A 17,302-nucleotide genomic window follows, 5' to 3' on the forward strand; every position below is an offset into this window, starting at 1 on the left:
CCTTTTTCTACTGACAAGATTTGGTTGACCGTCTATAGTTGGTCAGAAAGCAAATCTTGTCAGTTGAAAAAGGCGCGAAATCTAAATTTTCTATATGACAAATTGACAATAACCCTTCGCACCGGCATTGTTTGAATTTGCCTCTCTATTCCACTGACGGAAATGTCTTGATAGACTATAGTCTATCTGTAGATAGACCCACGACTCTTCTCTTTCAGAAAATACTGTAACTGTATTTATTTATATTTTTTTATAATAAATGTGGATTTTTCTTATCTTAATGAGTTACAAAAATAAATCGGTCTTTGTTACATAAGTTGATGTGTTTTCGAACGTACCCGCGATGGTAGAATGCATGACGTTTGGTTGGGAATGCCCAGTTACGTTGTATAATCTGTGGTAACTATAAAAAGACAACACCCACTGCGAAATAAATAAATTGACAACGCGATCGCTGTTAAGTAGACCTGCTGCGAAGCGGGAGCGATATATTACAATACAACACGCGATTACAATTTAAGTGCATTGTGAAAATATGTTTTAGTGCCTTTCTACACTTTAAACTGGATTGAAATTCTCGTGTTATACACATTGTACATAGTGAAAGTGTAAGATTAACCTAAACAAAATGAGTGCCAAAAGAGTGACTGATTCAACGAAGGTTCCCGTGCAGGAGAGCGCAGATTCTGGTTATTTGTCTGGTCCAATTAGCGAAGGATTGGATTCAGGGGCCTTGTCAGGACCTATTTCCGAAGAACTCAGACATCCCGAAGATGTGTCGAGTCCTCAGTCATCGAGACTGTTGAGTTCAGACAAAACGGAAATGGATTCTGGTGTGTTGACGGAAGGGCCTTGTGAAGAGTTAGAGGATAAAGTTGTGGAACTTCAGGCGGAATTGAAAAAATGCGACATTGATAGTCCACCTGAAGTCAACATTTGCCCTGCCTCGATACCAGAACACTTGCAGATACCACTTGCTAATATTTTCCAGCAGGATGCGGATGGTGACAAGTAAGTATCTATTACTCTTAAAAACGTGAAGTTAAAATGATGCTTTGATCACCTGACAGAGTTAAATGATATGACCATGTACAGTATTCTTATTAGAATGGAAAATGATAATTGATACAAAATATAACCTAAAATACTATGCACCAAAAAATTACATTTGAATCAAGCAATAACGAACCAAACTTCCTGCCTGCCTGCAGTATTAGGGTTACAAGATGTTACATGATGTACCTACAATTGTGGTTTTCGTATCTTGTACTTTGTGTCCTCTGCTTCAAGACTCGGCTCAGTTTTTGAGACTCTTATAGTTGAGTCTGAACTTGAGTTATTTTCATCTTGTTATTTACCTGAGTATTTTACAGAGAATTGAGTCCTTTTCAGAGAACCCTTGATTTTTTACAAAAAAATTAAATGTGTTGTTGTTATGTATAATTCATAAATTAGGTACAGAAATCATACAACAACACCTAATTAATCTCTTTACTGATATTTAGGATTTACCTACAAAATTGTTTTGAGTAGCTCTTAAAAAAGACTCGACAAAGGATGCGGGACTTAAAAGACTCTGAAGTTTTTTAAGCGCCGAGTCTCGTAAAAACAAGCAGTGTTCTTCAAATTTAGAATCAGTGGACTCGAGTTCCTACCAACACTATAGTTCGTTTTTTTTTAGCATTAGAAATAAGGTAAACAATCTTGATGTGTCTTAATTGAAATAGTAGATTGTTAACAGGGTGGAAAGTGAACCATTTCACCTGAGATATTTTGGCGCTCGAACAAAGAGAGAGCGCCAATAGTTCAAGGGTGATATGGTTACTTTTACCCGAGTTAAACACTCTACTTTTCATTTCGACTATGAGGAAAGTTAAACACGAGAAATGTAGGTTTATTATTGGTAAGTATAATTCTTTAGAACAAATTATTAACAGATATATAGGTAAATCACATCTATAAGTCACTCGAATCACTTGAAAATGTAAACGGCGCCAATTTCAGCCATGAGGAAGATGATATTCAGCTTATAATATGGCATATATTGCTGTTAGCCGTTGCTCTAAGTAAAAATTAAAAAAAAAAAATTCCACCCTAGGGTGGGAAATGCAATTTTCCACCCGGTTATCTGCCTATGATAATGAGATGAGAATATATATTTAGGCAAACAGGTATCATTTTCGAAAACCAGCAACGAAGAAGAGGTTATCAGAAGATCAACTATAACCTGGAAGAAGTACTGGTCTCTGAAAGAAGTTATGAAGGGAGACTACAGCATGACATTAAAAAGGGTGGTGAGTGACACCTGTCTCCTGCCATGTCTAGTCTATGGTTCACAAACATGGGTATACACCAACAAAGTGAAGGAAAAAATAAGAACTACGCAGAGAGCTATGGAGAGAAGTATGATGGGGCTGCGGAAAATATACAAAATACGACACACAAGAATCAGAGAAAAGACCAAGGTAACCGACGCTCTTACCCATGCTCTCAAGCTTAAGTGGAACTGGGCTGGCCATGTAGCTCGCATGACAGACAAAAGGTGGACCATACAAACCACAAAATGGAAGGGACCACACGGAAAACGTCCCCCCGGCAGGCCGAAGAAACGCTGGTCCGAAGACATTACCCAAATAGCCGGAAAACACTGGATGGAGACAGGAGAAGACAGAGAAAGTTGGAAAAAACTGGAGGAGGCCTTCACCCAGAGAGGGATCCATATAAACAAATAAAAAAATAAAAAATAAATAAATAAATTAAAAAATAATAAATAAATAAATTAAAAAAAATAATAATAATAATTTAAAAAAAAAATAGTTCTAAAAATACAAAGCCATACTAAAAAGAATATGGAATATATAAGGCTATAATAATAATAATAATAATATCCCCGCGGGGGCAGCTTGTGGCGAGCTGACGGTGAGTGGCGACACCGCGGACCCCTATTCCAGAGGGCCCTGTCATCTGGCCCTCGCCTCTGTGCTTGCCTTGATTGGCCGGCCAGAGTGGAGTCGCAAGAGCGGGACCTATGCTCCAGGTTGGAAGTGTAAAATGTCATAACGCCGGCGGCCTGCTGAACGGATCACCGGGATCTGGCTACCGCAGACTCACCTCTCGACAACCTTACAGCCGCTCCGAAGTGTTGCCCTATTGTCGCACTGTGCGTGCGGCCATTGTAGGGCCCACTAAATGAGTAGGCGAGTCACCACCTGTCTTACACAATTTTGAGACTGATTGTCACGGCAGGTGTCCGCTAGTCTCTCCCATAGCCCATTATCCAGTCCATCCAACTTTCAAATCTATAGCCCATGACCTTAGTTCCCATCGCAGCACAAAAGTGCTGCACTCCAATAGTCTTTGCACCTGGCGGGGACCATCTCCGGATGCATCACATTGTGCGTTCGGGGATAGTATCCGCCACGTGTATCCCTTGCCTTTAGATTAAATTGTCTTAAAGGGCCTCTGCGCTGTTGGCTTCGGCCCCACGCACGCCTCCCAAAAGTCCGGGATCCCATGGTCCCGAGATGTGGAAAGGACAAACAATAATAATATCTGCCTATGAAAGGTAAACTTTCCGAACAGGAGAGATGAAAAACACATTTTAAAAATAAGTTACGGCAAAAATGTAACAATTATGAATCTAATATGATCATTTATATTCTTCTGCTTTCATAAGTAATAGTTACTGATTTTAAAAAGCGTTCTTCAATTAAAATCATGTCAATATCGCTTACCTTCTCTCAAGTTCTTTCTAATGCTAAAAAAACGAACTATAGCACAGACTGAGCAAGACTGCAAGTGTTATTTATATGTCATAATTTCATACAAGTTTGACAGTCAAAATAACACTTGCACAGTCTAGGCTATCAAAATCACTGCAGACTTATCTTGGTCTAATTCTAACTTAAAACAAATACTCTCAATGTTGTTTGGTTAACTATATCATAACACTAAGGTTCTTTACCATCCAAACGTCTTCTTCTTTGACCTAGCGTTTTCTCAGCCTAGCGCCAGGGTCCACTTTCCTCTCCATCTTTTCTAATGCTGGTTCAAAATGTTTGTTGCTTTCTTTGTGGAGGAGGATAATATTTAAGTAATTGAAGTGTTTGGCAAATTCACTGATAAGTTTTTGCACTAACCTTATCTAATGTACCATACAATAGTAAGTAATGGCATAATGTCTGCCTGTTGTACTTTGGGTATGTGGAATAATCTTAAAAATAAATAAATGAATTGCGTTATTTACCCATGGCTTTATAAATAGGGTTTAAAAAAATATATTTCAATTGTAATAATAATGTTAAAAATTCACTTACGAAAAATGTGTTCACCTATTAAATATAACAAACTAGTGTTCAATTTGCATTTGGAAACACTATTTTATTTTCTATTAACTTCAAATTTAATTATTTGATGTGTCAACATGAGTGATTTATATTACACAAGCAGTAGACAAGTTTAATTATAAGATGACACACCATACCATGAGTAATCTTTATTAATAGTATTATTTTCTTCCCAGTGTCTTGCACATCACAGCTGTTCACGGCTGCAAAGTGCGAACAGCACTGCTCATCAGGCTGAGCCCCCATCCATCATGGCTCGACATCACAAATGACTATGGCCACACAGCGCTACACCTGGCCGTCATGAGTGGACATGCCATCATCGCCAGAATGCTTATCAAAGCGGGTGCTTCCTTCGCCATCAGAGATCACATGGGGGAGACTCCACTGCACACGGCAGTGAAAGCTGGCAAGCGAGACTGCTTACTAGCTCTCTTAGACCCTGTGCCCAACCGCAAAGATCAGAGGGCTGTATTGAACCAAACAAATTATCATGGTGAGTAGTTATGTACCTTTTGTATGAAGTAACATAGTATACTACATAGTTACTATTATAGATGAGATAAGTATACAGAACATTATTACGCAAATTGACTAAGTCCCACAGTAAGCTCAATAAGGCTCACAGTAAGCATAATAAGGGTGTTGTGGGTACTTAGATAAATAATATATAATATATACATATTTACAAATAATCAGGGTCAAAATTAAAATTCAAATGTTCATCTCAGACAACGATATATGTTATATATAAATACTTAAATACATAGAAAACAACCATGACTCAGGAACAAATATCTGTATCATCATAACAAATAAATGCCCTTACCAGGATTCGAACCCCGGACCATCGGCTTCACAGGCAGGGTCACCACCCACTAGGCCAGAACGGTCGCCGTTTTGGATGCATACATTTTATTAATAATCAGATTTATCAGGTCTGATCATAGACCTAGTATTACATAGATGAGCTATACGCGTGCCTCCGTGAGGGACAAAACATACGCAAAGCGACAATATTAAAAACACGTTTTAACATTCCTGACAACATACCAAAAACAATCTACGTAATTCGGTCTGGTTATTTGTTGCCCACCATTAACCATACTACATTTTTGGCGGGGAACAAACAAAAAGTGAAACTGTGACAAAGACAAGCAATAATACCGCTTTCTCTGCTACTCCTACTGAAATTTCCTTAAGTGCATCTCGTTCGGTCGTTTGGCCCCTCCCCCGTGTCATTTCTATATTATTGTACCTCTATGGGTCTGATATATTATAAACTATAACAGTGACAAGAAATTATTCAAATACAAAGCAATGTCTAGAAATCCTGCTGACATTGCTTCGGTACAGAACTTAAACCGATCATATAAATGTTTCGTTTCTGTTCCATCATTGATGAAAGTTATTATAATTCTCAAATAGTAAACAGCAGATCTGTATATCCTTCTCTACACCATTAAACACGACGTACGTAATTCGTCATATAAAAGCTCCTTACATGGTCGTTGCACCGTTTGATTCACTGAGTAAAAACCCGAGATGGTTTTCCCGATAACGCAAGACGTAGATTCGAAACACCGCATGTTTTTCTCGGTTTTTACGTTTCTGGACCTTATAAGTAAAATGTATTTAATATATATAATATAGTATATGGGTATATTTTCGTCCCTTTTGCGGTGGAAACGGCGGGCTGCTGGGGTGGGGCGCGAAACAATTTGTGCGTGACATAGGCCGTCGTCTTAGGCAAAAGGGAGAGGATCCCCGCTCCGAATCGTTTCTGGTGCAGAGGCTGTCCATAGCCATCCAGCGTGGTAATGCTGTCAGTATTACGGGCACTTTTGCACCGGAAACGATAAAGAACGGGTTTGACTAATAGTTTTAGTGATATTTATCTTTGTAATTATTTAAGATGTAAAATTTCATTGTAAAATTAATTAATTAATACTTTTCTTTATTAATATATATTTTTTATAAATATAGATAATGATTAATAAGCTCGTCCGATGTAACGCAGTCACTAATAGGTTTTTTTTTTCGACGTGGCGCGCGCACAGCTCTTGTGAGCAAGGACCTCGCTAAGGATACGGGCGAGCCTTGCTCATGTGCATATCTGTCGCCAGTTTTCCCTTAGTCGCCTTATACGACACCCACGAGACGAGATGGGGTGGTGCTTTTCTGATGCCCGCACCACACGGCACTAGTCACTAATAGGTATACTATATACCTGGTCTAAAAACTCACAAAAGCTTTTTTTTTTAGCTTCGAACTACTTTTGAGTAGGTGGGTATCGATGAATTTAATTATTGCTCTCTGAAAATATGTACCTAATATATTACAATTGCAATCGTTCGTTATCACATGTAGCGCCATCAGAGGTCACGCCCTCGCGATATTGGTCATGACCGAAGTAAATAAAGTGGGAGCTGTCTGTCCTTATCACGCCAATGCCCAATGGTTCTAGAACTAGATAGAGACGCAGTATAACAGGCATTCGGGACGATTCGGGAATAAAATAACTACAAGAATCTTCTCTTAAAACAGTTTTATTAGACTGCGAGCTTCCCACCAGTATAGTTTTATTATGGATCCGTAAATACATACCTACCTAGATACCTACATAGCTGGACTGGAAGTTAGACGTATACATATGCTGATCTGTGAATGTTTAAATAAGCTGTGGATATTTTAATGAATGTTATGAGTAACGGAAGATGATATTTGACAGTGTAAATTGATATAATTACATTGAATTGTTATCCGTAACTTCATATGTTATAAGAGGCAATCATAACTGCCAAATATCAATTCTTACAATAACTATAGTTAAAGTTACTGGGACCGAATAGCTACATTTAATAAAACTGAGTCTAACAAATAACATCTAATAAATCTATCACAAACCTAGCGATGATCTCACCTATATAGATATTTATATAGGTATAACCAGAAAGTATACTCGATTGGTGTTTATCAAGGCATCGCCCTCAGGCTAATTTACACATGCGTACATATTTATGCCATTTTGCTTCTTTTGGTGCCAATGATTTGGTGTAAGGGCACGAGACCGAAATAAGCACTTGAAAAGATGATAATATGAACGATAAAAAAAGGTAAAATTCTTTTATTCGTAGCGCATTAAGTCATGGATAGAACTATTTCTATCCATGACTTAATTTGAGTTGATTTTGTGATATCGGTGATGTTATGAACGATTAGAACATGTTGAATGACGCCCTAGGACGTCCATCCGGACCTTGAGCGTTCACACGAAGATCGCCTTAGAAAAAATACGGAAGCACACTAGGATCTGTTATGAATTGAATTGTCTGAATGCATGAAACCTGTTTACTAAGGATACTACGACACGATTAGATTGTTTACGTGTGAATGTACTTGGTGACGTGGCCCAAGGTCTATTACGTCAACAGCGAGCCTTGCAGACGTTATAGGGTAACCGCCATAGCCATGAGTCAAGGCTCTTTGCATCCATTTCGGTACAGGATAACAGAACTATTCCCACCTATTAAGATCACGCAGAACTTTGGGATCAAATCTTACAAATTGAGCCTACCTATCGACCTATTGGGAATTCCCAAAGCAAATAGTATTAAAAAGAGATTAGTTTCTGTCAAATATACCTATTTTAAATCGTCGGAAAACCCAAAGTGTTCTTCAATGTCCTCGCAATAACCGAAATATAAAAAGCCATTTGCATAAATGGGTTTACCCAAAGATCGAGATAGTTCCTAAGATGATCGCGGAATTTTAATTAGTAAGGTAGAGGTGCGAATGTGTGGGCCCCTTTGGACCGGTCCAAGCCAGTGTGAGACGCGCAATTTGGGTATTTCCAGCATCATTGACCGCTCGCGTAACCATTTGGCGAGTGAAAGCCTTCCGTTCTCGCAGCCAAAAGCCAAAAAGCCTTTCACCGTGAAACTCTAACGGAGATACGACCGTTTCAGCCCGAGCGCACCCACGTTGGGATACCCCGGCTATTGTTCCATTGAGAGCGTTACGTGTGCTGATACGTGTACGACCTATGTAGGTTGCATTGCGAGAGGGTTTTCCCAGGTAAGAGTTGCATCCACAGCATTGTCGACAGCACGGTGTACTGTTTTTTATAATAGGGTCAGCGATCTGTAAAAATAAACTACGTTTTAAAATGAGTCGGCATTAATGTAACTATCAGGGAAAACGCGGTTTAAAAAAAATCAGTCATTCTGCTCAGTAGGAAACCCCAGTCAACCGCAAAATACATCCTGGGTAGAAAATGTTATAAGGCAAATATAGCGGTTGTGCCAAGGGTATAAGTGGGCTATAGCAAAGCTGCTGGAAATCCCAGCGAAGCCGACTCGCACCGATCTCTTCGCAGAGGCTTTCTAACATTTAACGTATTGTTTTATACAATCGACGTCAGTAGATCTCTTTACACTTTTGTCGTTGTTACTTTCCATAGTTTCCATACTTATATTATAGATACCGTCATTTTACCGTAATACAATGACTTACCTAACTTCTTATCAATCTGTCAATTTCTAAAACAACCCGGAAGGCGAATCGCTCATAGAATATAATTAAGAAACATGATTGTAATGGCTGATTTACTTAGTAATGTTGTTTACTACACCACAAATATACATTGTCCAAGTAGGTCCTTTTTGTTTGTTTTGTGTAGCACTTAGTTAGCACCAGTGCTAAAAATAATCTTAAGTCATTAATCGCCGTGGCAAAAACAAACTCGAGGTTATTGGTTTAAATTAGTGCTATTTTTACACCATTATCTTTAAATATTATTACTTCTTCCACATTCCAACCCGTCTTAAATCGGGAAGGGACAGGAAAACCCCACATCTGCATTCTACAATGATCCTTTTATTACCCTTGGTCACGGCAACAAACTCATTTCATAATACCGTTGAGGTAAACAATAGTTTTCGAAATGCCACTTCTCGCGGGCGCGTATCTGTCCGTCTGTAGGAAGCTGGGTTTCCCAGCCTCGGGTTTTCCAATGTCATACACCCCATATGTGTCTTTTAAAAGAAGAATTCTTTCACGTTACGACTTTACTGGCGATGGCGTTATTGAATATAGAGATGTGATTGAAGATACGGATTGGTAAATCGGTAGTACATTATTTGGTCATATCTTTGTTTACACCTAACGTACCATGACTTCTATTTATCTTTTGCCGTGGCACAAATTAATACCGGCTGTAGGTACTTGTCTGTGTATATATGTATCTACTTGGATAGTGAATCAACACAGCTTTGACCCAAGTTAAATGGAAACATTACAGGTAGAAGTAGGGAACGGAAATTCCAAGGTGTTTTGCAACGCATATACATTTTTGGCAGCATGGCATTCTGTGGCCGAGCTCCCCGGTGTCATAGTCCCAGATTTCCCTCTAATGCTTCGGGTTTACCCAAATACCTGTAGTAACGATTATGAGCATCGTTCCACTTAATTACCTGAGAGTGCGCTATGCTATGCGCGTCACAGATCAATAGCTACTTGTAATTATTATTGCTGACAGTTTCCATGAACCTACTACGCGTTTCATTGTAAACAAACAACTCAATACTATGAAATTTTCCATTAAACCAGACTCATCGCATCTGCATAAGGAAACAGTGAAAATAATGATTGCCATATTTGGCGCGGTGCGTCGCGCGCGCACCTCGCCGGGCCACAGTCCACATAGCTTGGAAAACCCCAGCTTGCGTCGTGCCTGCCCCCTCGCCTCGCCTCACAACTCACAACGTATCTATAGATAGTACCGCAACCGCAGCGATCACGTCTACGTTGCGTTGCTCAATGAGTACCACGTGTAACACGTACTTTTCTAACGAGATCGTAACTTTATAGGATACCATGAGATTCACGTCCAAAAGTGTAGAATATTCACATGTACTACAGACCTCTCCAAGCGAAATGTCACTTGACTATAGTTCGTTTCTTTAGCATTAGAAATAAGGTAAACAATCTTGATGTGTCTTTTAACTGAAAAACACATTTTAAAAATAAGTTACGGCAAATATGTAATAATTATGAATCTAATACGATCATTTATATTCTTCTGCTTTCATAAGTTACTGATTTTAAAAAGCGTTTTTCAATTAAAAGACATGTCAAGATCGCTTACCTTCTTTCAAGTTCTTTCTAATGCTAAAAAAACGAACTATAGATAATTAATAACGTTTGTGTTAAGCGAGTGACGTAGTTATGGGTACCATCAATGCGATTTTTCTAATGTTTTGAGTGTGGTAGTTAGGTACCTATACCACTTCAAGGTGCTTGGGAAATGCGCATAAAACATTCAATGCCGATATACTACGATCAGCTAGGGTTTTCCTCAAGGTTGAATGCACTTATCAGCATTTACGTAGTAAAAAACTAAACAAAAACTTAGTAATAGTATTAAACAGTAGCTATTATCCATTCGTTCGGCTGTCTATTCTAGTCGTCTTAAATAAACTTGGATTTCAGCCAACATTATGGGATGACGCAGAAAAGCCGGTAGATATACATAACTTGGCATCTTAGGTGGCATTATTTTAAACTCCGACAACTTACCAGAATTTGGATCTTGTTATGTAGACATTAGAATTGTTATTTGAGCAAAATGTTTTGTTACTATTTGGACAACTTGGTTCCAAATTGGTACCTACGTTTAATCTATTCTATTCAGCGAAATTTAGGTCACATATTGTCCCCAGTTATTACAATTCATGTAATGTAAAGCTTCACGCTATAATAATAGATCATGACCTCAAATGAGGTTGTGATATTAGTGTATTCGAGAAAAACTGTCCTTAAAAGAGATTCGCGCGATGCAGTGCGAAAAGCCAAAACGCTATGTTTTTTCCTCGACTGTTAGCGGATTTTACTTTTCTCGGTATTATTCACATCGAACCCAGTCATCCGTGACTACGTGGGGTTACGAGGTTACGAAATAGAAGGCGAATCAAAGGCTTGATTAGTTACCGGTGTGCTAGTGACATCACCAGATGCTCGTGTAGATGTCGCAGTAAGATAGATATAGCCGTTATATAGTTATAACCCTAGGGATATAATTATATGACGTAACATAGTTATAGCCAGCTTTCGTGAATCGACCTATACTTTTACGTAATATTGCTAAAAAGTATTATACGGCATATAACTATATCCGTAGGGATATAACTATACCTCCGCCGCACCGCTGCACACCTACAATTATTTCACTAAACTTAATCCAGTAATATAACCATATCACTAAACTTAATCCAGTAATATAACTATATCACTAAACTAAAGCCGTATTATAGTTATATACCTAGTAAGATAGTAATGAATCGCTTTCGTATAACTATGTTACGTCATATAATTATATCCCTAGGGTTATAACTATATAACGGCTATATCTATCTTACTGCGACATAGATACCGAATCATTATCAAAACATGCAGGTATTTCACCGGTAGCGTTATTTGATAGAAATAAATCATTGTTTCTATGTCGTGTCAGTCGTGTGATATCTATTATCGTATCGCTAGATCCTGTAGGGACTGATATAATTAATAGGAAGCTTTTGTTTACACTGCTTTTAAGCAATTATTGTATATATCTTTCTGTTTGTTTCAGGCCAAGCTTGCGTGCACATCGCAGCCAAAAGAGGAGATATAGAAATGCTGCACACCCTCGTCCTCTATGGTGCCGACATCAACGCTAAGGTGAGTGCCGTGTCGCAAGTAGCCGTACACATTCCTACTACACCATTACCGTGATTAGCCTTTATTGGTTACTAATTACAACAGCTGCAAGTAATGATCAATAGTACGTTTTTGCGATGCATGCGTATTTGTTTATTAAAAGTTCGATTATATCATATTAATTAAATAGTGACATGTTAACTGCGGGTCTCTATTGTTTCCCACAATAGTTTTAAGTCATAATGTATTGTTTGTCCGAATTTTCGTTAGTCATAATTGGTTTTTCTCAGAAACGCGTAACTTTTCAGGATTGCCATAAAACAAACCTAACCTAACCCAACCTATCTACAACATAATCTTACGAAAATCCTGAAAAGTTAACGGTTTCAGTTTTATGACTAACTATAATATGACAAACAATACATTATGACTTAAAACTTTATGGGAAACAAAGGGACCCCGTTAACTGCATATTCGTGCAGTTGAGCATCAGAAACAAAGTGAAAATCAGATCACTGTTATTAACATGATAGATATTTTGATTGACTTCTGCTTTTACACGCGATTATCGAGACGTAAGCTGACGAGAATATACATATTCACAACAATAATTTTAACGGCTACTTTAGTGACCAAGGCCTGTTATGTCCGGAGTCGGCATCGAACATCTTTAGCATTGGCGGCTGACGCCATTCAATTTTTTACCTAATATTGTATTAACTAAAGACAACATTTGTTAGTTAGCTGACTAGGAAACGTGCGATGTGACAGATTGCTGAACAAAATACCACGATTGTTTGTCATTGAGTAGGTTTGTCCGTCGGAAAACCCGCTCTAATCTGATACTGATAACGATACCGGGTTTTTTCACCACTCCACCTTTAGATGTCTTTTGCTTTAGGGGTTAGCATCATATTGACTTGCACAATTTTCTACACTTTACTACAGTAAAAACAATTGCCTATCAAGGTACTTGTAAATTATGCTTTTGAAGCGTTTTACTATACTGTAATTAATAGATGCTTAACTACTTAAACAATTTGCAAATTCTTTAAATTTTCTCGATACTTTAGGTATATCCAAGTCCGTGAGAATTTGATAAATATTTTAATTTAATTGTTTATAAGCTTATTTAATAATAAGTTGATTGATACGAACATTGAATTTATCCTTGTTTGCGACTGTAATTGCAAAGTTAGGTAGAAACGCAAGGCAATGACACTATAAAATTACATTAGCAAAATCCAGCGCGGTCAAAAGCTCCCAGCAATAATAATGGGAATATCATTAATTAACATTAAAATGGCGCCTCATAAACAATTGCTAGTGTTTCCCGAACTGCTTCTTGATTATAATATTTAGGTATAATGTTTGAACGAGCGAATTTATGGCGTTTACTTTAAGTACGGTCGAATTCACAAAGATATTTACAAGCCAACGATTCAAAAATATATTTACGCGACCTTACTGTCATTGTCTTAGAGGCATGTAAAATTATTTTTCTCAAAAATGGACGGCAAAGTCGACTTTGCCATCTAAAAAATAGGTCGCGAAGCGCGGAGTTTATGGTCAGTCAAAAATTTAAAAGTTAAAAACATTGCAGTCTCGATTTTAGGACTGCAATGTTGCATACAAATTCCATTATTTGTCGAGTTCCAAACTTTTTAAAAGTTGAAATGGCCATATCAAATGAAGGCACAGGCCCATTAAACAGCCAAACAGATGATTAGTACCGCGACTATTTAGCTGTCTCAAATAGGTTGGCGTATTTTCGGCAGAAAAATACACTTCTATTTTTTTATAAAAAAAAAAGGCGGCAAGGGCTTTGTTCTGTGAAAATATATACGTAAGAATGTTGCTTTTGTAAAATATTTCTACGATATTTATATTTCTTGCACCATTTTTGAGAAAAGCACTATATATGACTCGGCTGGAAGGCTACTTGCTGGCTTCGGATTCAATTAAACGGACTCCCAAGGTCGTCCGTTTAAAACGAATCCTCAGCCTGCAAGTAGCTACTTCCGAGCCTCGACAATAATGTACTATTTAGAACGTTGGCTTGTAAAGATGTTTATGAACTCGACTGTACAAGGTTTTTATCGGTACTATAAACTGGAAGTAGTATTTAATTTTTCTGCCGAAAACCGTAATTTCGTATTTAAATAGTCTCAATTAGATACTTTTAGTCAGCATTTTTTGAAGACCACTCTTAGCGTCCTAAACAATGTATAGACTTTAGATTTTTTATTAATAAGATATTTTTTCTCGTTCAGGATGGCAGCTCAGGTTGGACGCCCCTGCACTACGCGGCGCGCGCCGGCAATCACGCCGTGTCGCAGTACCTGCTCGAACGCTGTCCCAAAGTGTGGAAGTACGTCTCCGACTACGCCGGACGCACGCCCATGCGTCTGTCGCGTCGCACCGGCGTACATGACTACTTCATTAAGGCGTACAAACACGATGATGACGAGGATTACACGAGTGATGAGGTAAGTTGGTGTTATAAGTTTATAAGTTATAACAAGTCAGTCAAATGGTCCAAATTTTAGCCTTTTTTTTCAAATTTAGTCAAAAATGTCATCAGTAAGTATTGCAAAAAAATACTAAGTCTAAGCTTTGATCTTTATAAAACGAGATACATACATTTGTAATATGTTGTTTGACATTATGATGTAAGCAACATAATTATGATTTAATACAACATACTCTTCCCGTTGGTTTTCATTAGGTACGTCATATAAATAAGCCAGATACAGCGTCACTAATGTACATTTTGTTTGCCTACAGGACGACGGTGACGACTTCTTCGAGACGCATAAGTCGCGGGCCGTCGCGGTGTGACGACATTAAGTAAACGACATTGAACGCGACCGAGCACTTACGTTATTGTTACGTTAGACTGAAGGGGTGGCCCGTTCACGACAACGACCAAACGTGCAATCTAAACGTTCGTTAATTGTGTTTCCACTTGAAGGATAATCTTATTGAAGCCAGACTTTTTCTTATCATATTGAGGCTCTAGTTTTAATGCTCAACAATCCTGAGGGTTTTTTAAATTGTACCTAACTAGGATTAAAGTACCTATAAGTCCTGTAGTGTATACAATTAATCCTATTAGCTTATGGTTTCAAGTGGAAAGATAATTGTGACTGTACGTGTATTTATTTAAATTTACGTTTGCCACGTGCGAACTGTGATATTAGAGTTCCGTATAACCCTTATTGGAGCCCGTCCGTCTGTCTAGTCTATATCGTTAGTTAATCTGATAATGGATGGTGTGAATAAGACCGCGTTTTTTTAGAAAAGCGTACGTTTATTTAATTAACCCACCAAAATCGTTGGCTACGTGTCAACGATTCTTCCTTTGTCATAGGTCGAATTTATATTTTAAATAGTATAATTTTATGGATATAACTTTAGCCTGACGATTGGCTAACACAGGTCTTCCGTAATATTGTGTGAAGACGCTATAATGTAGTTTAGACTTGTTGTTACTAATGAGCCTACTTTTTTATAATGATAATTTTGTTTCAATGGGTGTGTTGAGGTTCGTTGCTGACGCTGACTAGTTGTCGAACGGAACTGTCTACCAACTATCATACTGTCAGTTGTGATAGACATTTGTCCGAGTGGAATTCGTTTTTACTGCCATGCGGCAATTTAAGATGATAAAGATTCTATAGAGATGTATAGAATGTAAGAATCGAACCCTAATTACATGTTTTTATCTACAAGACATCAGGTCAGCGCTGGTACCGGCATTTGAAATAGTCAATTGTTTCTATGTTAATACGTATGTTATGTGAGTGTAAATTATTGTAAATAGTATAATAAACGTGACAACTGTTTCTGAAACATGTTTTTGTCTTGCTCTAACTTTCGTTCGAAAGGAGAAGTGAAGGCTACTTGACCCTAATGTCCCTACACTACAGCTACACATATATAAAATATTTAATGTTTGGATGTTGCTTCGTGAGCGGGCAGGTGCACCCACAGTCATTGCGACAATAACATAAGTTTAAACACCTTATTTAAACTTTCACGATTATTAAACATTATCAAACTGCACAACGGGACTTAATCGCGTATTTAAGTTTTAAGATTTACCTCCGACGTTTCGAGGACGGCGTTGTCCCCGTGGTCTCGGAGAAGACTGGCTCAAGTTGACATCAACATCTTCTAGCCGCGCGAGTTTTTCGAACTACCCGCACTTGGTCTTGTTTATCAGTTTTAACGTTTTGCGCACTAGGGATAAAACTATAAGAACAGAGGAATACACACAACACAGACACACACAGACACACACACAGACAGACACACACACACACACAGAGACAGAGAGAGAGAGAGAGAGAGGAGGACAGAGGGATAGGGGTAAAACTGATAAACAAGACCAAGTGCGGGTAGTTCGAAAAACTCGCGCGGCTAGAAGATGTTGATGTCAACTTGAGCCAGTCTTCTCCGAGACCACGGGGACAACGCCGTCCTCGAAACGTCGGAGGTAAATCTTAAAACTTAAATACGCGATTAAGTCCCGTTGTGCAGTTTGATAATGTTTAAACACCTTGTATAGTTTCAGAAGTGAACGTTCCTGTTAACAATCATAACTCGAAACAAGCATATTTTTAATTACAAACATTACAATTTACACAGAGTGCAGTGTACTATTAGAAGTATTAGAACAAATCAAACTATTGTCAAAGTTGACACAGAGTGAGAGAGTTTTATTACTATTAGTAGTGAGTAGTGAGAGTTTTATTACACATAGTGTTGTGATTTTGACTACAAAAATATTTATAAGTGATATGATGTATAATGTCAATAATAATTTTTTTTCGAGTTATGATGTCAGCTTCATTAAATATTAAAGATTTTTCTCGGTCGGTTAATCTACATACTCTACAGATAGCAGCCGTCAAGGACATGCCATTGACTTGGCCCCAATAACACAGCAAGCGTACTAATCAGCATTAGCGAAAGTCAATTCATTGTTTTGGAACATCGACACAAACAATGTTCACTTCTGAAACTGCCGCTCCCAATCAATGTTCATTAGCTTCATACTTAGCACATCAAACATTAAACTTGTGACACAATTATATTGATAAGTTCACCGCGGCTATCTATGAAAATGCTTTCAGACGAGGACAATGCGCGCGATGACGTCTGGCAATCGTATGAATTTAACGATCAATCTTTATTCAGTTTTTGAGACCGCTGGCGTATCAACCGTATAACGTGTCTGGATCAATATAATT

The 17,302-nt window shown here is 38.1% G+C and overlaps 1 protein-coding gene across 1 annotated transcript; it reads left to right on the top strand.

Annotated features, from left to right (window-relative positions):
* Positions 1 to 426: 426 nt before the first annotated feature.
* LOC134680222 (NF-kappa-B inhibitor cactus-like) lies at positions 427 to 15,899 on the top strand. The gene is made up of 5 exons (XM_063539313.1): positions 427 to 1,011; positions 4,523 to 4,842; positions 11,977 to 12,065; positions 14,318 to 14,533; positions 14,832 to 15,899. Exons 1-5 carry the CDS (start codon positions 629 to 631, stop codon positions 14,883 to 14,885), a joined length of 1,062 nt encoding a protein of 353 aa, XP_063395383.1. The 5' UTR covers positions 427 to 628; the 3' UTR covers positions 14,886 to 15,899.
* Positions 15,900 to 17,302: the final 1,403 nt, after the last annotated feature.

The sequence above is a fragment of the Cydia fagiglandana genome, chromosome 1 (genome assembly GCF_963556715.1).
Source record: "Cydia fagiglandana chromosome 1, ilCydFagi1.1, whole genome shotgun sequence".
Classification (NCBI taxonomy): domain Eukaryota; kingdom Metazoa; phylum Arthropoda; class Insecta; order Lepidoptera; family Tortricidae; genus Cydia; species Cydia fagiglandana.